The following is a 21,636-nucleotide window of genomic DNA, read 5'->3' as shown; positions in this document are numbered from 1 at the left end:
CACACACACAGTGCACTCAGGAAGTTAAGGCAGAAGGATCATAAGTTTGAGGCCAACCTGGACTACACAGAAAGACTCTGAAAAGTACTGAAGCGAAGTTCCCTAATAAAGAAGAAATGACTGAGGTCTTTCCAGACCTATAAAGGAAGAAAGGATAAATTCAATCAAAAACTTCTGCCAGGGAAAACCACTACCACCATGGGCCAGATCAAGTGACAAACTGGCCAACACATTAGACGGGACCTAAATCTCTCATTTGTAAAAGCTCCTAAAATTGATGAGCTCAAAAAGCCGACAGGAATGGGGAGGGGGAAATCACATGGGCTCTGTGTACAAGGGGATCTGTGTGAAAGATGGCCAAGGAGAAGGGAAGGGATTAAAACGAAAATTGGTACCTGCAGTTCGCCTGCCAGACTGTCAGGTCTCTAACAAGCTGGGGCTGAGGAATGGCTCCGTCAGTACAGCCATGAGAACCCAAGTTTGCTCCCCTGTACACACGTCAAATGCCAGGCATGGTTGCACACACTTGTAACCTCCAAGCTCAGGCAGTGAGAGACAGGACGATCCCTGAGGTTGGCCGCCCAGCATACCTAGATCAGTGAGCTCCAGGTCCAGTGAGACTTGTTCTCAGAAGAGAAAGCAGGAATAATACTCAAGGCTGACCTCTGACCCCCACATGTATGTGCACACGGTGCAAATACAGCACATTCACATGAACATGCATGCACACACCACATACATATACACACAAGAGAATAATCCAGAAAGTCTGCCCTCCTGCCCTGGGGGAAGGCCACAATGGGCACACATATCTGTGGACTCCTCTAAGAATAGGGAGGTGACTGTTTTCAAAATTCTCAGTCCAAGTTGTGAACAGGTCATTTACTGCACACACTTTTGCTTAAGCAAAAAAACGAAAAGTAGCCAGGTGTGGTGGCACTCGCCTTTGATCTTGCACTTGGGAGACAGGCAAGCATACCTCTTTGAGGTCAGCCTGATCTACACGAACAAGTTCCAGGCTAGCCAGGGCTATAGAGTGAAACCCTGTCTTAGAAAACGAAAAGTGAAAACAGCATGGGATGGTGCCAACTCTATAATCCTAGTACTCAAGAAACTAAGGCAGAAGTTCAAGTCTAGCCTGGGCTACCGTACCTCAAAAACAAAAACCAAATGAAGCACAAAACAAAGTGGAGCTGGGCGTTGGTGGTGGCCACGCCTTTAGTCCCAGCCCTCAAGAGGCAGAGGCAGGTGGATCTCTGTGAGTTCAAGGCCAGCCTGGTCTACAAAGGGAGTTCCAGGACAGCCAGGACTGTTACACGGAGAAACCTTATCTCAAAGTAAAAAATAAAAAATTTTAAAAAAAACAAGCAAACACCGAAATGGTTCATGGAGCAACAGAAAAGTGGAGCTCAGCAGCAGAGGAAGAGGAAGAGGAAAAGGAAGAGGAAGAGGAAGCTCTCTCTAAACGAAGGCTCACCAGCACACGTCCGCTGTTCACATCACAGCCTGTGCCAAACAATGCCGGTGGCTAACCACACCACAGCAAAAACACTTTGGTTTAGTCAGCGATTAATTTCCTGTGCTTTGTGCTGTGTGTGTTTGTGCACACGTGTGCATGTGGAGGCCAGAGGTCACCATCCAGTGCCGTCCGCGGGTGCTCTCCACCTTACTTTTTGAGACAGGCTCTCTGACTGAACCTGTGTTTCTTAATTCTGGGAACTAGGCAGTGAGCGCCAGGGGTCCACCTGTCTCCACACCCACAGTGCTGGCGGTGACAGACACATGCCGAGGTGCAGGACTTGTTGACATGAGGGCTATGGATCTACCTCAGGTCCTCAGTCTTATGGGGACCAATTGAGCCATCCCCAGTCTCCTCGGTGACTTATTTTCAAATCAATGTGACTGCATTTCTGATTCAGAAATTAACTGTATTGACACAAGTACTCAGACACAACTTTGTAAGAACAGGGATGAAAAGGTACACGTGCTCTGAGAGCAAAGAGAGCCTGTGCTTCCTCGCCAGAGGACCTGTAGTTGAACTCAGGGTCAAGGATAAGGAGTAAGTGAAGGCAAATTGGATGGGGAAATCACCCACACCGGAAGGTAGCAGGATGTCAGGCAGGTGAGGTGTTGTACACGACTGTCCTCTGAGCCAAACTGCCACCATCATGGTGCGCTCAGCTGTGCCTCCTTGCAGAAGGTGCCAGCTGTTGTTGACTGTTGGGTCATGGGATCCTCACCAGAGTATGCAGCTAGTTGTAAGCCATTCTGCCCTAATTACATATGGCCTCCAGAGAGAGGTTGGGGGAAGAGGCACCATCTATGCAGCAGCGAATGGGAAAATCATTATCTGTATTGGGTAGAGATTTTTCAGTGTAGCCTCTGGGTGGGGGAGGAGCACCCACACTCCTGTCAGTAACCCCATTATCTGTGCTCTGTAAGTAAACCAATAAACTCACTCACTATCCCTCAGGGTAAACTTTGATGGAATCCTACCTTGGAACGCCACTGGGATGTTGCTCTCTGTCCCCAGTGTATCCTATGTCTTGTTAAGAAATTCATATGAATCTCTGAGTTTGAGGCCAGCCTGGTCTACAGAGCAAGTTCCAGGATGGCCAGCGCTATACAGAGAAACCCTGTCTCAAGACAAACAAACAAAGCCAAGCCCCCAAAAAAAAAAAATCCTAAGATGAGGGCTGTTAACTCAGCCCTCCCCAGTCAGATTCACTCCGTGAGGTGCCCCTTTCTCTTCAGCCAGCTGAAGCAGCTGAAAGGTCTGGCCCTGGTAAATATGCATGCCTACCGCACACATCTACTTCCCACGTCCAGACTGGCAGAAAGGCCTTCATGCCAGCGCCTACGGATCCACTCCAGCCCTACTTGACTTCTAGAAGCCCAAGTATTGCTAGACTAGGGGAGAAAAGAGGGGACATGCCTTATTTCCATCACATGGCCACCTAACGCCAGGTCCTACTGGAGGGTCAGGGGGAGGAAGGAAGTAGCAAGAGATGATGGACAGTCTGTTTCACAGCAGCAGAATGACAGCAGCTGAAGGTGTTCTGCTTCACTCCCATGATCCTCTCTGCTCCTCCTGCCTCCTCCAGGTCATAACAAAATCCAGGTCACACCCTGCATCTGCCCTGCCCTCGTGAGCCTCCTTCTCCACTGTTTTTACTAGAAGTTTCCTCGTGGGCGTTTGCTGCAAAGTCTCACAAGTTGAGGCTGGAGGGGTGGCTTAGCAACTAATATAGCACTGGCTGCTCTTGCAGAAGACCTGAGTTCAATCCCAGTACCCACATAGCAGCTCACAAGAATTTGTAACTCCAGTTCCAGATAATCTAATGCCCTTTTCTGACCTCCTCTGGAACCAGGTATGCAGACAAAACATCCACATACATTATATTTTTTTTAAAGAAGTTTTGTTTAACTCCACAGGTTTTTCAAGTCAGGACTCAACCCTGACTTTGGGAGCATCCAGCCATGTGGTCTGAGAGAAGTTCCTGTTCCAGATCCCACCTGTCGTGAAAGACTGGCTGCCAAGCCCAAACCCTCATACCTTACCCCCTTTCCTGGTCCTCACAAAACTAAGGAAAGTGTCAGGCTGAGGTCAGGGGTAGAATGCTTGCCTGCCATGGACAAAGCCCTGCATACCATCTGAGGAGGAGGATGAAGAGGGAAAGGGGAGGAGAGACGAGGGGAGCTGGGAGGAGGGCAAGAGGAGGGAAAGAATAGAGGAGTGGGGGAGAGAAGGCGACGCCCAAAGAGCATTCATGAAGGATAAGTCCTGCAGACAAAGAACCTCAATAAAATGGAGACTCCAAATGGCCGCTGTGCTCTTCCTACGTTCACAGCTCCCTTCTGCTTTTATGCAACGGTAGACACATGGCTGGTTGGCCACTTCTGAAGTCAGGAGATGGCGTGGGTTGGCTTGGAAGAGGTCTAAGCTAGGGTCCTCTAAGCCCATGTGGAGGACCCCAGGGTAATTCACACCACTGGAACTAGCTGTGGCCCTCTCTAAGATGGAACAGCCCCATCTCACCCCTCAGCTGGCCCTTTCCCAGGGAGAGGTTCCAGCCATTTTGGTGACATAGTGGAGAAAGGTCACCACTGGGTAGCAGCTTCTAGAGCTCCTCGGATACTCTGAGAATCCCAGGGATAAGACCCATGTCCACTGGGCTGGGGAAAATTCCTTCAAGTCTGGAAGCTTTTAGTTTGTGGGGTGAGTTATGCAGAAGGAAGGGTTTATTTGAGTCAAATTCTTAGTACAAGATGGCTTTTCCCTGGGCTCCTGGACTGCGAAGCCAAGAAGGGCAACTTCTTCCCCTTTCCCTTCAAGCTCCCAACTCCCTCTAGAATAAGAGTGAACAGCTGGAGTCCCAAAGGGCTGCTCTGCCCTGATAAGGCCCAGAAGCGAGCCTGAGTACCACAGCCCTTGTCTCCATGGCCACAGGCTGCCCCCTCTGCAGGGTTACTACCAATGCCCTTAGAAGACAGCCAGAGCCCGGGGTCCAGAAAGACAGGTTGAGGGGCTACAAGAGGCTGGAACTAAGAAGCAGAAGGTGTGGGTTCAAGTCCACCCTCTTTACCCCTGGGCTCCCGAGTCACTTTCACCTCCTCGGCTCTAACAAGGTAAAGGGTGTAGTGGACAATAAATGCCAAGTGCCAAGGTCAAGACATAAGGAGGGGACAGAGGCCTTCATCCCATCCTCGGGGTGAAAGCTGAGGTAAAATCTCTATTGCCAAAGAGATGAGTCCCAGATAGGCAGGGCCAGTGAAGCCAAGGTATCCACAGCCTTACAACCTGCACAGCAGTCCCCACTGAGAAGACACAGGATTTTCTCCTCCTCAAGAAGAGCCAGTTTTCCAAGCCGGGTACCCTCTCCTCTCGTCTTCTGCTGGGCCAGGGAAGCGGGACTGTCTTAGGAAGCACCTTGCAGCTGGGAGCCATGGCAACAGGCAGGTGCACCCAAGATTCCATCCAAACCCTTAGGTATTTTCAGCCGCCCACACCTGCCACGCTCCTGACTTGCCCATCCTGCCAGTGCTGCAGGAGCCTGCAGGGTTAGAGGGTCCTGTCTACATTCCCTGCCAGCATCAGAGCCCCCCCCCATCTTGTAAGCCCGATACCACAGTCCAGCCAAGCAGACAAGCTCCAGCAGAAGTCAAGTGGGCAGAGACCTGGCCAGGATTTGCTCTGGGAGTTGGTGCTTGGCTGACCCTCCCTCCCCACTGGGATCTTCCTGCCCTGCATAGGAAACCCAGCATAGAGACATGTAAAACAGAGAAGGCTAATTTGGCGAATTCAGCACTCTAGGTGTGTATTTACATCACCAATGACCAAGAAGAAAGCTGAACCCATTCAGAAACTGAAACCAGGAGCTGCTTCCTCTCAATCAGGACGAAGCACTTGCAGCATTTTCCAAAACGGATTTTTCTTCTCTGTATCCCGACTGAGCTGCTCAAGAGACCTGTGCTCTTGTCCCCATCCACCTTTGTGTTAGGCGTGACGCATCACAAACACCTAGCGGCCTCCACGCCCTGGGGTTCCCCCACACCCCCACACCACACTACCAGAGAATCACAGGGATCCACAGAGGCAGGGTCTGAAGCCCTGGAAGGTGACACCAGCTGCCAGGCATCTGTTCGCAGCACATTTGAGCTAAAGATTTCCACATAAAAAGCTCCTTTCTGTGTGCCTGCCAGGGCCAGACGGGCAAAGAATGAGCCCGAGAAGCTGGGATTGGGGTGTTTGCAGGCAGCACTACTGCCACTCCTAATGTTACCACCACTGTCCTGACCTATGCCAGACCCCAGGCAACCAGGCAGAGGCTCAGCCAGGAGCCAGAGATGAACTGTGCCTTCCAGAGTCAGAAGGACGGAACATTCAGAGAGACTTCAGAACCCACATCTGTAGAATCTATCAGGAATAGGTTTTAGAAAACTAAACCTGAGAGATTTGGCTTGTCATCCCCGTCATCCTCACCACCACCACACCCCATGGTCATCGCCACCAGTGTGGTCATCATCAGCACTATCTCCATGTTCATCACCACTGACACCATCATCACCATCATCTCCATCTTCTCTGTAAGGTACTGTTTGCATACGCTTTCATCTAGGCCTCACTACCAGGAAAGGCACATACGGTCAACCCCATTCTCTATACAAGGAAACTAAGACTCAGAAAGGCTGAGACGGGTACCCAGAGTCACCAGCTATTGAGGAGAGGAGGAATACACACAGCTGATCTGCAGGGTCAGAGGCCTGACAAAAAGTAGACTATCTCCATCCTCAAACCCGTAAGACCCACCCCCTCCTGCCGCTCTCTCTCCCAAGACCAAGCCCATCCCTGTTCTTACATGGCCAAAGGGGTCCAGGTGGTTGTTTGTCAGCTTCAGCTTCTGGAAAGAGACCAGCTGCCGCATCCAGTGGGCCCCGGTGGCGGGAGAGTCTGGGTGGACATAAAGCCTTCCTGGCATGGCTGGCTCAGCCTTCCCTGCAACCATCCTATCAATAAAGCAGAGCAGTTGAGTTCCCTGGGGTCTGGGGAAGCCTAACTCCCCACTCTCTCTGAGAGCAAACCAAGGCCCAGAGGCACACTAGCTGTTTTAATAGCCAATGCTGGTGCAGGGGGGGTGGGGAGGGGAGGGGAGAGGAGGAGTCGGCACTTCTCAGCTCCTTACTCCACTGCATTAGGAGGGAGATAAGGAAGGCAGGCTCTTTGATTGCAAACACTGGGGCTGTTTATAAAGATATTTCAGGGAGAGTCAGGCACTTCTGTGTATTTTATTTATAAGTTTTATTTAACTCGTGAGCTACCGCGTCGTTGTTCTCACACACACACAGCCCTTATATATTTTTACTTTTTCAGTATTATAAATGCGTCAGCTGGAACTTCTCAAAGGCCCTAAACAACTTTCCAATCCAAAGCCTGTGCTCAGTTCTAACCTAGCTCTTGCTTCTATGACCTCTGCCACCATGGAGTCCAGAGCCCCAGCCAGATGTTCTAGGGACAAGGACAGTGCCAAGATGTGGTACTCACTTGGCTCTCCAACCTGCCCACCTCTCCTCCAGAGCCCACTGGCCTGAGGTAACAGACCCCTCAGGCTGAGGGGGTCAGACTCTAAAGCCAGACAGAAACATGAAAGCTTCAAACCAAGTGATGTCGGTAAATTATGAAAGTTTGTGAAGAAAAAAGCCGTTCCCATTCTCTACCTCAGTAAGGCGTCAGCAGTGCCTGAATCCACCAGGTGTTAGCACTTTTCCTGACACACAGCGCAAGACTGTCTGTCCATGATTGTGAGGAACTAGGGCCCGGTTGTGAAGGGCCAGCAAAGCCCACACACCTGCCATTGATGGTGCTGGTGCTGAAAACACAGGCCGCGGACCAGCAAAGCGAATCTGGGCCTAACCGGCTGGAATCAAGAGTAGGAATGACAGCTGAGGAAAGATAGCCCTGGGCCTCTTACCATTTGTTGTCACAGAACTTGTAGCGATGGTCGTCAGCTGGGACGATGTCAATGAGCAGGATGTACTTGGTCTTGGGGTTCATGCCTGTGACTTTTACCTTGTAGCTGGGAAACATCCTCCTGAGGGGTCAAGGAGGTGGCACAGCAGGAGAAATGGCAGGTAAATGTACGAGCAGACACACGGAGCCCTCCCTGGTAGCAAGAGTCATGGTCTGCTTCCCTCTCGCCCTCAATGTACCACAGGACAGAGCTGTCCAAACTACACCAGACCCCACCAACTATCAACTACATCCAGAAAGACAACTTACACCTCTCCCCAAATGTCCCACCCCAGAAATCCCTCAAGATTAGGACCCAGTAGCTGTGAGTCACAGAAGCATAGAGACCGTGGTCCGAACAGTGACAGGGCACTTCAGTAGCAATCTGGCTGCCTTACATTGTCCCCAGCCCTTTGCCAGCCTACATACAGCTAAAGTTCAGAGGTGACATCAGAGGGCACTAGTGCAGCTGACCTGGAAGCCACTGTCAGCTGCTCCCACAGCCATAAGATGCCTTTCTCACAGGAAAGAGAACTCAGGGACAAGCCTGCTGAGCCTGGTTCTTCCTGTGTATGCTGCAGGGGAATTTCTCATGGAGGATCCTTCACGCAGGCCATACAGAATCCAGGAATCCAGGAAGTAAGGGGAGAAGCCTCGTGGGCGAAAACATGGAAGCTGGAATCAGTCTGCCACTGATGGCAGCCAGGCCCACCACTAACCAGCTAAGCCTCGGGCCACCTGCCTGGATCTCCTGTGCCTCAGTTTCCCTACCTCTCAAGTGAGGATAACATTACTATTTCCTCCAGCCCCTGCTCTGTTCCACCTCCCACAAGACCGTGGTATGGCCTATTTCTATGAAAATGGACCCAACAAAAATGAGTCTTCCAGTGCCTGTAGCCCATGGTGAAACCATCCAGGACCCTAATGGAACTTTGAGAAGAGCTTCCCCAGGGCCCTCGGCACCTCCATACAAACCTGCAGAAGCACAGATCCCTCTGCTCCTACTTAAGCAGAGCACCCCCTCCCCCATAGGGTGCCTCGAGTCCCCCCAGCTGACTCGCCACAAATGAGGGCTGGAGATGGTGCCTAGGTGTAGACCTCTTGCCTAGCACCACCTGGGTCAGATATCATCACGACATTATACAAGTCACATTTAAAATCAGCGTGGTCATTCATCCTGACCTATAATTCCAGGGCTCAGTCGGGCTAAGGCAGTAGGATTTCTGGTTAGAGATCAATCTAGACTACATACCAAAACCTTCTCAAAGAAAGAAAAAAATCAGCAGGGTGGTGGCGGTGCACATCTTTAACCCAGCACTCCTGAGGCAGAGGTAGGTGGATCTCTGAAGCCAGCCTGGTCTACAGAGTGAGTTCCAGGACAAACAGGGCCACACAGAGAAACCATGTCTCAAAAAAACAAAAAACCTGAATCACTAAGAGGTTTCCCAGAAAAGAAGCAGGGTCCAAACCTGACTGAAGCCATAGAGATGTGGGAACCTCAACCCACCCTCCACTGTGGTACTGAGGATCAAATCACACCAGGAAGCCATTCGCTAAGCAGAGAACCTCACAAGAAGCTGCCCCGAATATCTCAGATTGGATGTGGCCACCTCCATTGTGTCATAAGTACTAGCTTACCTGGATAGGGTAGGACTTCCTGAAAAATGAAGGTCTCCACAAACTGGCAGACCCCACAACACACTGGGACCCTGAGCAGAAGGGTTCTGGAAGAATTGGTTCCCCTCCAGGACCTGCCTAGCCCACCCTATGCACCTCTCCAGCTACAGGAAAGACTGGTACACACTGCAGAGAAAGGCGGCTAGGGCGGCCCAGGCGCATGTGCATGAGCATATGGGGCAAGTGCGCATGTGTGCCTGTATGCGTGCCTCGAGGGCGGATGGGGTGGGTGGGGGGAGCAGTTCTAGCAGCAAGTCTAGGGACTTATAAACCGTGTGGAAGAATTTGTCTCAGATGTCAATTGAAAGCATTTTCAAATATCCACCCCACCCCCTCTCCAAGGATGCTGGGAAAGTCAGAGAACTCAGGAACCCAATCTGGCCTCCTTCTTCGAACCAGCCCCCTGCCCAGCATAGGGGCACAGCTGGAGTGGATGCCAGGCTGTTTCCTGGCCCGGCCTCACACCTGGTGGGTTTAAAGCTAAAAGAAGAGGGCAGCAGCTGCCTTGCCTCTCCCTCCCTGGGGGAAGGCCAAGAACCCTGTCCCCACCAGGCCACCATTTCGTAACTGCTACAGAAACAGCAGCAAAATGGGCCAGCCCTAGCTGTGTTGGGCTAGCTGGGCCCAGGGAGTCAGTCGCTACAGGTGGCAACAGCAGAGGTTGGAAGGAAAGGGGACTAAGGACCCTGGACTTCCCATGTTGCCCTGTGCTCAGCAGCTCAAAGGGTCAGATGGACACCGAGCACTCCTTAGAAATCCCTGAGATTCTTGCACTCTGCCTCCCAAGGCTTAGGGCAAGGGTCTTCCCGCTTCCAGGGGCCACTTTGGGGGAGGTCTGGGGGCACTGGTATAGGGAAAGAGAGTACCTCCCGGTCTCTGCCACCAGGTCCCCTCTTCTGAGGGCATCGGCTGAGAGGGCAGGTAGGGTATCTGGTGTGGGCCCTCTGCAGCACAATGAACTGCCCACTTACAAACAGATGGCCAGGTCTAAGCCAGGCTTGTTGAAGGCATGCTTCTGGGACCTGCAGACCACACTGTGGGGGCCCCAGGCGTTGCCACCTACCCCATGCCCAACACCTAGTTGCCTGTCCGGGGTGGACGGCTGCATGGAAAGGTGAGGAATGGCACCCCCAACCGCACAGACATCTGCCCTTGATTTGGGACAGGGCTATTGCTGGAACCCAAAGACCCAAACCACAGGGCTGTTGTCGGGTAAGCAGGCCTCTGGCTGAGTTTGGGAGCTGAGACTTCCTCGGCGCTCTACTGGCAAAGGAAAGGTCCTCCTAATGAAACACGCGAAACGATCCTGTGAGCTATAAGTTATTTCTGATTTATGACATTAAACGTACCTGAAAACCAACACCCTACAGTGGCGGGGGTGGGACTCAGGGCTGGAAGGGCGGAGCAGGAGGGGAGGTTGTCACTAGCTTTGGTTGTCGCTGCGCCCCAGGCGGCCCGCGCACCCTTCGCGAGTGCCCCCCGCGCCTTCTCTCCCCCCACCACCCCGGGTCCCCGCACCCGCGCTGTCCCCAGACAGCTACAGCGGCCAGCACGCGCGGAAGCGGCTCCGCCAGGGGAATAAACACGCCGGCCGCCTGGCCGCCCGCCGGGAGCAGATGAAAGCCGGGACCTCCCCTCTGATCAGCAGCCGGCTCTGAAAGGGTACCGGGCCCGAGCCTTTATCTGCTTCATACTCGGAAATGGCTTTAGAATGAGCTGCTAGGATAAGCTTCCTCTGTGTGCAGGCCCGAGGTTGGGGGATGTTGTGCTTTTGGCCACAAATCTGTAAATGCGAACTCCCCGGGAGAGGACGCATCGGGATGACTGGGCTTCTGGGTCTTATGGTTGTCAAATGTAAGGCGCCCAATTAGTGCACGCTCCCCCATGCCGGGGACAGGGAGGAAATGAAGATCTTGGAACCACACCAGATTCTTCCTACCTAGCTGAACCCCAAAACACAACCCACCGCAGCCCCTGTCTTCCCTGAGGAGCAGACCTGAAGCAGCTACACGTGCCTTCCCTTAAATGCAGACATTAAAACCGCCGGAGCCGGCGATGAGTGTGGAAAATGGTTTTCAGGGTGGCAGCGGTGGTGACCCGTAGGGCACGCAGGAAGAATAGTGGGGGACTGGGGAGGTTCTCTCTGATCTGAACGGTTGTTACACGCTGGGTTCATATTTTTGTTTTTTTTTTTTGTTTTTGGTTTGTTTGTTTTTAATTCTATAGGGCTGTAAACTTCAGATGCAGCTGCATTCTCTTGCAGAAATTTTCTACTTCAAAGAACTCTACATTTAAATGAAATTAAATCTCTCTCTCTCTCTGTCTCTCTCTCTCTCTCTCTCTCACACACACACACACACACACACACACACACACACACACACGTGGCTCCTATCTTAGAATCGTGAAGGGAAACAAAATGCAAAATGACCTGCAGGAGAAAGGCAGGGGATCACTGGAAATTCTGCCTATCATTTTATTCCCTAAAATCCTGCGGTCTTTTTGGGAAGGGGTGGACAGCAACCAAAGGGGGGGTGAGGGTTGCCTATATTCTGGCCAGACCTTTTGGAGCCAAATGATTTCTGAAACCCAGAGAGAGAGAGAGAGAGAGAGAAGAGAGAGAGAGAGAGAGAGAGAGAGAGAGAGAGAGAGAGAGAGAGAGAGAGAGAGATTGCCTTTCTAATACATCCAAAGCATTGTTAAAGACATATTTTCTCTGAGGGAAGAGTTGAGGGGAGGGTGTCTGGAATGGGTGCTGTTTGGGAAGGCCAGTTGTTTTGCTTGGACTTTTTTTTTTTGAAGGCACTTCCTTCTGATAGACTTTTGCTTTCAGAAAATACTTTAAGAAGAGATCAAAGCACTCTCTCCCCAATCCACTTTCCCAGTGTCTTCAACCCTTACTTCTCTTATCATCCACGCCACTGGGCTCTGACGCTCTGTATACAGAGCAAGGGCAATTGGCTTTGAAGCCCGGGATTAAGCTGGGCCAAATCCTTGCCTCAGAATAACAAACAATACAGGTTCAACAGGAGTTCTCATCGGTAGTTCATTTTTCAAACGCAAATTCACTGTCACTAACACAAGCAACATTGAACTCAACAGGCTATGAAGGCTGATAGTGGAGATTTATCTGGTGGCAAAACCATGACCTAGGAGAAGGAAAGTCAGATGGGTAGGAAATGTTCATCTTTGGAAGGTTTATATTTAAATTTTTGTGGAGTTCACTTTTATCTGTGTTTGGGAGGGGAAAAATGCAGTTTCTCACACGTATCAAGTTTGGAAGGGATATGAAGCCAAGAGAGAAATCTGTTCTTTGCCATTACCAACATGAGCACTCTGGGTACAAGGGGCTCAGAGGAATTGCGACTCACTAGGGAGGATTTGACTCTTATGTGAGATCTGCCATCCCGGGTTTTTGAGCATTTTAGTCACAGGCACTCTCCAATGAGGCTGATTGTCTTTTTCCTTTGGCCTTCAGATTTTCTAGGACCCAATGGGCAGGAAATTTGTGAAACCCTGAAGTCAGGTGGTCTTGAGAACCTTCTGGTTCCCTTCTCCGGGGCCTCATCCTTCCTCAGTCAGAGTGGCTAGGACCAAACAAACTCACACCTTACAGGGCATCAGTAAAAAAAGAAAAGACAAGAAAAAAGCCATCAAGGAGATTTGTACATCTTGGGGTCTGTAAACCATCTACTGAAAAACGAGCATGTCCCGGGAAGGGCACTGGCGGTAGACCTGCAGCGTTTGAGAAACACGGACTGGGTGGAGTGCAGAAGTGTCAAAAGTCCACACAGAGCAGGCTGCATCCAGAGACTGCCTGGGCACAATGAACCAGTCAATGAAGATGCTCTTGAAGACAGTGGGGTTCTGGCAGGGTAGCTCAGTGCTTTAGCAGCATGCTTAGAGTGTGCAAGATGGAGTGCATCATAGCACACACACCCCCAAAAAAGACAGTAGAAAGGTTTGCAGGAAGAAATGGGGTCTGTGAGATCTGCAGTGAAAGTAGATGAGGCTATTGAGTTTTTTCCAATTAGATTTGCCATAACTTTCCACCAGAGAATGAAAAGATGTGAGGACCACGTAATTGACCAGCACCTTCACAGTCATTTTTAAGCTATCAGCACCATCCTAAAAGCCCATCCTTAAACAGAATCACTAGGATAGAGCCCAGGTAGAGGGCAGCCTCTGCGGTGTGAATTTAAAGACTTCTCTTGGGAGTAGGGAAAGAGGAGGACCCACACAGATATAGAAGGCTCACTCACTGAAATCCACAAACTACTATATTCAGAAAGCATGCCCATCATATATTTCCAGGAGGCTAAAGTCTACAAATGTAAAGTCTGGGGTGTGCTTTCATTTTTGTTTTTGTTTTTTGTTTTTTCTTTCCCTCCATGTCAGCAAGCACAAGAGAACAACGCCCCTTTCTCCACACCTGTAAAACACCTGAAGTTTTACCAGCATCTTTCACAGGAGCCCCTGATTCAAATCCCAGAGTTAGGAAGGACAGCAGGTATGCATACAGGTACCATTTTCAAACACCTGGCACCAAGGAGCTACAGGAGGGTAGTTACTTCCCCAAGTGCACCCAGCTAGGAAGAGGTAAAGCCCCTTTCTCTGTTCTCCATGGCTATTCAACCAGGACACCCTCTGCCAAGAACACTAACGTACCCTCCTTTCCATCCCCCAAATGCAGCAAAATCAGGGCCTTAAAATCTTCATCTCTGATAAGCCCTGGGTGACCACACCATCTTTTTGACAGAGGCAAGAGGATGGCCAAGCGTCCGTATTTCCATCTCCAACAACAAAAAAGCTTCCCGATGCCTGCCTGGGAGCCTACAGGAAGGACCCCAGCATCCAGGCACGGCACACAGAGCTCCACTGCCTTTTGTTTCATTTGAAATGAAACTCTGCCACATGCTTTATGGACAGCTGAATGAAGCAGGACCTTTTCTCAGGGGGGGGGGTGTAAAGTGGAAGCAGGTAGAGGCCCAGATGGCCCTTGCCTGAGGGTTGTACAGACAGAAACAGTTGATGGGGGAAGAGAACACTCCTCCCACTGCAGTCTCCTAGATGGTTTATTATCTGATTTCTCCAAATAACAATGTCTAGGCTCATCACCACGGAAATAGACTTTTTCTCACCTAATTTTCTCCCAGAGACCAAAACCAAGTATATGTATGCAGAAGGGTAGAGCATCCAGAGCAGCTTCCTAAACTGTAAGTTTCCAGTGTCTATCCCTGGCTCCTTCACTTGCCGGCTGCTCCATGGACCACTCCCGTCCTATGCCAGACAGCCCACCACAGTCAATGTCTGCTTTACACACTCATAGGCATGTGACCTCTACACACACACACACACACACACACACACACACACACTGCTCTGTGTCTCTTTTCACCCTCTCCTCCCTCTTCTCTTCCACAGACACCAGTGCATTTTAAAGACGTTTCCACTTTATAAATCACCCTTCCCTGGCAGCCACCGAAAGCTAGGGAGGCTCCCCAACAACACACGGACCCAGCGGTGCCTTCCTCTGACTAGACTGAGGAGGGTGTTGCCCTAGGATAAGTAACTTGGAGTTCATGCTGCTCCCAAAATGTTAGGAGACTGAGAAGCACAAACTTCTCCCTTGGGTCACCTGGAGGTCCCTAGGCAGCTCAAACCAGAGAAAATCCCCTGAGGGCCAAGCATCCCAGCAGGTGGCCTCTGGGTGTGGCTGCCCTTGTTTGCATGTCATCAGCATAACGCTGTCCTTCCGACCCCTCAGGTCCTCAGAAGGTGTAAATGCTTTGGGCTCCGCCGGCTGCTGTAGAATGTGGCGCTGGGACCTCAGTGGCTGATTAATTTCCCTCTAGCCCCAGACCAGGCACCAGAGGACTGTAGGGTCCTCTGCCTGCGGGGCCTCCAGACAGACACATCCTCCTAGCTCCCACCTGCCGCCCTCTCCCACGGAACTCTCCCCGGCTGACCTGCCGGCCTTAGTGATGATCATCTCGGTGCCCGCTTCGTGGAACTTCTTCCACAGCTCCTTCTCATGCAGCCCCACCTTGATGTTCTCGATGGTCTGGGGATGGGAGGGAGGAGAACTGGTCTGCCTGGCTGGCCCACAGCTGGGCTCCACGCAGAGCCTGCTCCGAGTAGAGCGCAGACCGAGGAAGCGTGCAGAACATGCCAGCCCCAGAGCCCACTCCTCGAGATTTCGTTTCACAAAATTATTTTTGAACCATTGGAGAATTTGAAGCTTTGAAATCAGAAATTCAAACTCCCTCCATGTGGGCTTCACCTACGATGATCATGCCGCCGGAGTAGATGAGTAGACTACCCGCTGGCCTTAGCCAGTGCCTGCGGTTGGATCGAGGGACACCGAGAAAGGCTCGGGGGATGCGGGTTGTGATGATGTGCAGAGTGGCGGCTTTAAAGCCTTCTCGGTGACAATTCTGTGACCTTCCTGTCTGCCCTGCTCCCTGGTTTACACCCTCGCAAGGTCCTCGGAGCTGGACATTGGTTTGGGCTCCTCCCCGGAATCAGGAATCTCCTTTCCAGGGGTCAAGGTGGAGAGGACCCTCCCTCGAAAGCAGAGGGCATGAGTCATGCCCAGCGGAGAACCAAAAGGCTGACGATCTCTGACCCCAGGAGTCCTGTCTACAACCCACGAGAGGACCGGTACAAACAGACAGTTCGATGCCCCTACCTGTTCCGCAGCGGTAGCGGCAACGTCTGCTCCCTGGCCCGGGGGACTGCCGAGAGCTGCTCCGCTAAGGCCGGGCGCAGCCAGCGTGGGCTCGGGAACGCTGGTGGAGTTGGTGGTGCTGGCCTCCCCGAGCGCTGGGCCCGGGGCCCGGAAGGCCTCCTCGCTCTCCGACAGGCCCTTATCCTGCAGCATCTCCTGCGGGCACAGCGTATGCCAAGTTACTCAGCCAGATCCACACTGGCTGGTCAGAGGCCCCGCGGCCCTGTGGAGCTGAGCCCCCCGGGCTTCTAGTGGGTGCACATGTGGACCCCGCCCCTTTCTGAGCTGGGGGAGGGAGCATGCGAGAGGGCAGGACCCTAGCCTCCTCCCTTCAGGTTCTGGACTTGGGAGGGTCTACAGGCAGTTTAAGATCTGCTTGCCCTCAAGACTTGGGGCTGTTTGATGAGTAGGTCTTGAGGAAAAGTCTCAGCTGTACCCCGTGTCCCTCCCTCCTACTCAACTAGAGCACAAGGCCTGCATCTTGTTGACCACTGGGAAATAACTAGGATCTCACTTTTGACCCAGGATACTCAGGACACTATTGGGCTGGCGGGCAGAGGAGAGCTAGGCCCAGATTCCTCCAAGTGCATCTCTGAGAAGAGCCCAGAGCTGGGGCGCTTCAGGCCAGCACTGAGCTTTCTACCCTCACCCAGCACCTCAGCCAGGCACTCCAAGTGAAGACATCTGAATCAAAGGCCTCCAAACCCCATGCCTCATCCTCCTCACCCAAGAAGCACACTCTCTCTTGGGGTCCCTCTGATCCAGACCCTGAACTCTGCCAGGGGCCTCCTCAAACTGTCCTCACATTTGCACGCGCTGGCGCACACACTTGCTCTTTAGTTCCAAAAAGACATCTGTGTTGGGCCAACGGATTCAAAGCCTCCTTAGCTAAACACTAGGCCAGTAGGGCGGGTCCATTTCACAATCACAGTCTGGCCTTGCCTGGGGACACAGCTAAATTTCCCCTAAGCGTCTGGGCCTATTCACCTGCCTGCCCAAGTGCATGCTGTGGTCTTGGGGACACCAGAAGGAAAAATCTAGCTTGCAAGGACCAGCCTGTCCTGCATCCCTGGAGTGCTGCCGGGTTCTACGCTTTCCTCCACTCTACTCTTCCTTCAAGGATCTGTGTCTTGGCGAAACATTTCCCTTTTCTCCTCCCACACCCTCTCTTTTCTAACCTAGATCTCATTGACCATCCCCAGGCTCAGACCCTTCTCCTAACCAGCTCACCAGCCTCTGCACCCGGGTTGAGATTTCGGCTCCCAGGGCCTCCAAAGTAAACAAGCCAAGTGCAACCAAGGAGATAAAAGGGGGCCAGGGCCAGCCGGGCTGGGAAAAGCCCATAAAGATAAGGCTGACAGCCCAGCCGGTCTCGGCCACAGCCTGCCTGTAACAAGCAAGGCTCCCTGGACATGGCCTGCCCCTGCACCCTGCTTTAACCCACGTGCAGGATCCCAGGTTCGGCTTGGAAAATCCAGGATTCCCGCAAATCGGGTCGCTGCAGGGTCTTGGCTAGTGCACTGGCTTCCACTCTATTTGGGCTCCAACCAGGATGAGCGCCCACCAACGGCCCCACCCGCCCCAGGTGCAGGGCCAGGAGCAAGAGGCTGCTTGCGGTGCTAAGGACGTCCCTTGTCACCCAGAGCCGAGCAGCGGCCTTGCGGCTCGCTCTTCACCCTGCCTGCGCTCCGGGCTGCCCTTTTACAACCGTGGCCGGAGTTACCGGGTCGGCTGCTCTCTCCTTCCGAACCTCCATCGGATCGCGGATTACTGTTTCCCTCTGCCTCTAAGTCGCCGTTCAAGACGCTCCAAAGATTCCCTTTTTTCCTGCTTCTTTGGGCGCTCTTCTCGGTCCCAGAGCGCTCAGATGCTGGCATCCAGGGTCCCGCGCTCGCCCCAACCTCCACGCCAGGGCCCTTCACGTAGACCCTTCTCGGGATGACCCGCGGGCTGCTCCTGGGATGGTTGCTTTGGGTTGCTTCATTTTTCGGGGTGGGAGCAGCGTTTTTCCTTTCATATTTTTTACTAGTGAAATTTTTCCTTACACCAGGAGAATTTTTTAAATATTTAATATTTTTAATTTTTAATTGTTATTGTCGAAGTAAAATTCTGGGCAGTACGGCAGCATTAAGAATATTTATTCCTAGCTCTGGAATTATTTATGATTTTAATACTGTAAGGGTAAAACTGGAGTTTTTGGAATACGCTGTTGCTTTTCTGTTACTGTTTCGCCCTTCAGGGCTCCGCAGGCACATTAGTAATATTGTTACCAATATCGAAGTCATTAGATATAGTGTTCAATTGGCCCTATTAATCTATCGTTATTTTACTTGTACTGGGCATCCAATTCATGTTCCCACTTCTAACTCTTCATTCGTTTTTTAGCATAACAGTTATTTAGTATAATTATTATCCCCAATATTCAGGTTAATTTTCTTTACATCATTATAATATTTCTTGTTATTTTGCCATGATTTGTTTTGTTAGGATTGTTCATACTCTAGGCATTGTTCATACTCATCACCCCCTATAATATCTCTCTTGTTACTCTATCATTATTTACAACAGTATGGATCTTAATTTACCTGTTATTTTTCATCACTTCATGGCTTCTTGTTACTTTGTCATCATTTGTAATATTGCTGTATCCTTATTACTCTGATTATTTTTCAGCACAGTTGGTATAATAATTATTTCTCAGACATTATTTATACTGTTATGACTGTTAGTACTTACTCATAAATTCTCATTACTCCAGTAATCCACATCACTGTGCTCTACATCTATCACAATTACTTGTTGATATTTTGGTTAATATTTAATATTTATATGATATCAACAATGCATCGTATGATAGTCTCGCACTGATACTGAAGGAGTTTTTCTTAATATTTGCATTGTTCATCTTTTCCCTGGCTTGTTTTCTACAGTACCTCAGTTTAGCAATTTGCTACTTCAGTATTATTCCTTATATACTGTAGGTAGTGACTTTGATACAATGGTGGTTGCTTTGTCTCTGTATTTGAAAGTACTTACTATTTTCATTCGATCCTGAAAAAGACTATTTACTGACAAAAAATCCAAAATATTATATCAGTTAACCGTTTCGTTCCTTCTTTGGTAATTGCTCACATTGTGGTAGTTTTGAGCTATTGTTATTTATGTAACTGATTTAAATTTGGCTAGTCCCTGGCATCACCCACTTTTCTTCAAGGATTTTCAATTTTCACCGTCAGTCCCGAGCCCTCTTCTTTGGCCTTTCTTATTTTGCAAATTTGAATTTCAAGTTCACTGGTTCTTGTCCCTCCAAAGCTGCCTTTTAATCGATACTACGCTTTGGTTCCTAGACCCGTTTAGTCCCATAGTAGGGGTTTGAGCCCCTGCCACTGGGTATCCGGCTGAGGCAGTGATCTGACTACTGAGGCACGGTCGCGGTCCTCCTGCGACTTTGACCATCCCAGGCCCTTATCCCTAGGTGCCCCCTGTTCAGCTCATGCCCCTAGATCCTGTTGCTTAACCCTGAGCTGGGTGACCCCCAGTCCCGCGCCTCGCTCACCCGCGAAGGGCTGGAGCCCACACTCACCCTAACTGCACAGCAGCATGCGGAGGCGCCTGCGGCCCCCAGGTCTGCAACCAGCTCAGGTCCGAGAGGCGTGGGACGGTAGGGGCTCTGCCTTGGTCTCTGGGTCACCGTCCTGATGCCCGCTGCGCCCTCGAGGCCCGGCACATCCCGGGTATGGAGCGGGCCCTTGATCTCCGAGGCTGCACTTTGGGGCCTCTGTTCCCTCCTCCTGGTCCTCCCTCCCTCCGGGGCCGTCCCCCCCCCCTCCGCGCTGACGTCGCAGCTGTCAATCAGTTCTCGCCCGCCGCCCCCCGGAGAGGGGGATTCTAGGGTCCTGGGACTCCTCTGTCCTTCCCAACCCCAAGCCTCCTTCGGGCCGCGGGTTCCTCGGCAATGTAGCTGGGTGTCCTTCTCCCAGTCCTGGGGCCGGGCAGGGGCCTGGAGCCCTGCATGGTTTAGATTAGAGAGGCGGGAAGAGGGGACGGGAGGCCAGGTCGCGGTGCCCTGTTCCCACTGAGACTGGTCAGGCCCGCTCGCCGGTTGTGCCTGGCCACTGGCCGGGTTACCTCCCCGCACCAGCTCTCCGGCAACCCTGCCTGCAAGCAGTGGTCTTGGGAGTCAGTGTCCTTGGGGCCAAGGGCGCACATGCCTTATACAGACCCTGACCATGCTCACACCTGCACCCGTGGGTCCTGAATCTGGACATAGGACCGTGGACGCTCCACCGGCCTGGCGCGCCTAGAAGTCACCGAGGAGGCAGGCAGGCGGCCATGCTGGGCCAGGCCGGGCCTGGTGACTGCAGGGAGCTGCTTCTGGAGCTTGGGCCCTAAGCTATCCTCAGCTGGACTTGCGGGTACCAGAAGTGGCTGAAACCTTTGAGAAAACTGCAGCTGATGGACAAGTTTCGGCCAACAGGTCCCCAAGATCCAACCCTATGCCTTACTCCTGCCTGCAAAGCTGAGGTGGCTGTACCTTCTGTTCTGAGCCTGAGAGAGAGTGAGGCCTGCTTAGTGTCTAGACCTCAAGACTGCCTGCCTCCCACTGGGCCCACTTACCTTTCTTTCTCTCACTGCCACTTCGACCTCCCACAACCTCTGAGGCTCCACAGGTACACAGCTTCTTCACTCCATGCACATCTGGACGGCACAGCCTGCCACATGCCCAGGAAACTTGGCCAAGATATGCCAGTCCACCCATCTCCAGTGGGCCCCAAATCCCTTGTTACCCAGGATTCCAGCATTAGGCATTAGTCCTCTTCTCAGCATGGGCTGTAGTCCTTCTCCACTGGAGCCATCATTTCCCCAGTCAGCCTCGGCTCCTCCTCGGGTTTTGTCCTCAGAATCAGGCTGAAGGTATACTCAGAGATCCTTTCCCGAAGATATCTGCCCCCTTTCAAAGCTGAGAGCCAGCGCCAGTGCTTCCTGGTCACATGTACTCAAAGAAGCAAAACAAGGTTCTTAGAAGAAGAGGAGGAGGAGGAACAAGAAGAAGAAGAAAAAGAGGAGGAGGAGGAACAAGAAGAAGAAGAGGAGGAGGAGGAGGAGGAACAAGAAGAGGAGGAGGAGGAAGAAGAGGAGGAGGAGGAGGAGATGCTGTTAGGAGCCAGTCATCCAACTAAGCAGTGGTCTTCCACCCAGAGTCCATATAATGTCTATTGTTGACATCCCCCAACCCAACTTTCTCTTGAAGATTCCTCCTACAGAGCTCCAAACTGAGGAGAGGAAGCACTATCTAAGAAGGGTAGAAAGGCTTAGTTCCTCCCACCCTGCCTCCTTCTGGAGTGAAGAAACTGAAGGCCTTCGTGCTTCAGAGTATGCCTGGAGAGCCATGTTTCCTGCACTAGAGAAAACTGGATGACAGACCTCAGCTCCTGCCTCCAGTCCCCTCCCTTGTCTTCTTCAACAGCCTGTAGGGAAATCTTTCCCACTTAGTGGGCAGGCTGACCAAACAACTGTGAGGAATGGGCAAACAGAGCCGGGTAGTGACTCAGCAGGTACTATATGAAGACTAGAGTTAGGCTAGACCCTGGGAAGAATTTGTTGACAGTCACTGGAGGAAGTTCATAATGACACTGTGTAGTAGTGCAGTTCTGAAAAACTTAGACTGTGGTTTTCCTATAAGTGCGCGTCTTTCTGGGGACTCACGGGAGATGGTCTAAAT

The 21,636-nt window shown here is 51.6% G+C and overlaps 1 protein-coding gene across 8 annotated transcripts in view; it reads right to left on the bottom strand.

Annotated features, from left to right (window-relative positions):
- Tbx4 (T-box transcription factor 4) overlaps window positions 1–20,914 on the bottom strand; it is a 30,582-nt gene extending 9,668 nt beyond the window's left edge. For 2 of the 8 annotated variants that reach the window (XM_021231077.2, XM_005076906.4), the window contains exons 1-5: window positions 19,498–19,690; window positions 15,876–16,070; window positions 15,154–15,248; window positions 7,470–7,589; window positions 6,360–6,507 (exon numbers count right to left, since the gene is read on the bottom strand). In XM_021231077.2, coding sequence (XP_021086736.1) covers window positions 6,360–6,507; window positions 7,470–7,589; window positions 15,154–15,248; window positions 15,876–16,067 — 555 coding nt within the window. In that variant the 5' untranslated portion in view covers window positions 16,068–16,070; window positions 19,498–19,690. Of the gene's footprint in view, window positions 1–6,359; window positions 6,508–7,469; window positions 7,590–7,981; window positions 8,843–9,145; window positions 9,550–10,533; window positions 10,556–15,153; window positions 15,249–15,875; window positions 16,155–16,640; window positions 16,656–19,497; window positions 19,691–20,531 lie in introns of those variants that run through there. The other 6 variants (XM_040749401.1, XM_040749402.1, XM_040749400.1 and 3 more) reach the window with 6 other exon arrangements.
- Window positions 20,915–21,636: the final 722 nt, after the last annotated feature.

Source organism: Mesocricetus auratus, unplaced genomic scaffold (assembly GCF_017639785.1).
Source record: "Mesocricetus auratus isolate SY011 unplaced genomic scaffold, BCM_Maur_2.0 Super-Scaffold_100007, whole genome shotgun sequence".
Lineage (NCBI taxonomy): Eukaryota > Metazoa > Chordata > Mammalia > Rodentia > Cricetidae > Mesocricetus > Mesocricetus auratus.
Note: the sequence above shows the minus strand (reverse complement) of the source record. Positions and strands in the feature narration are given on the sequence as shown.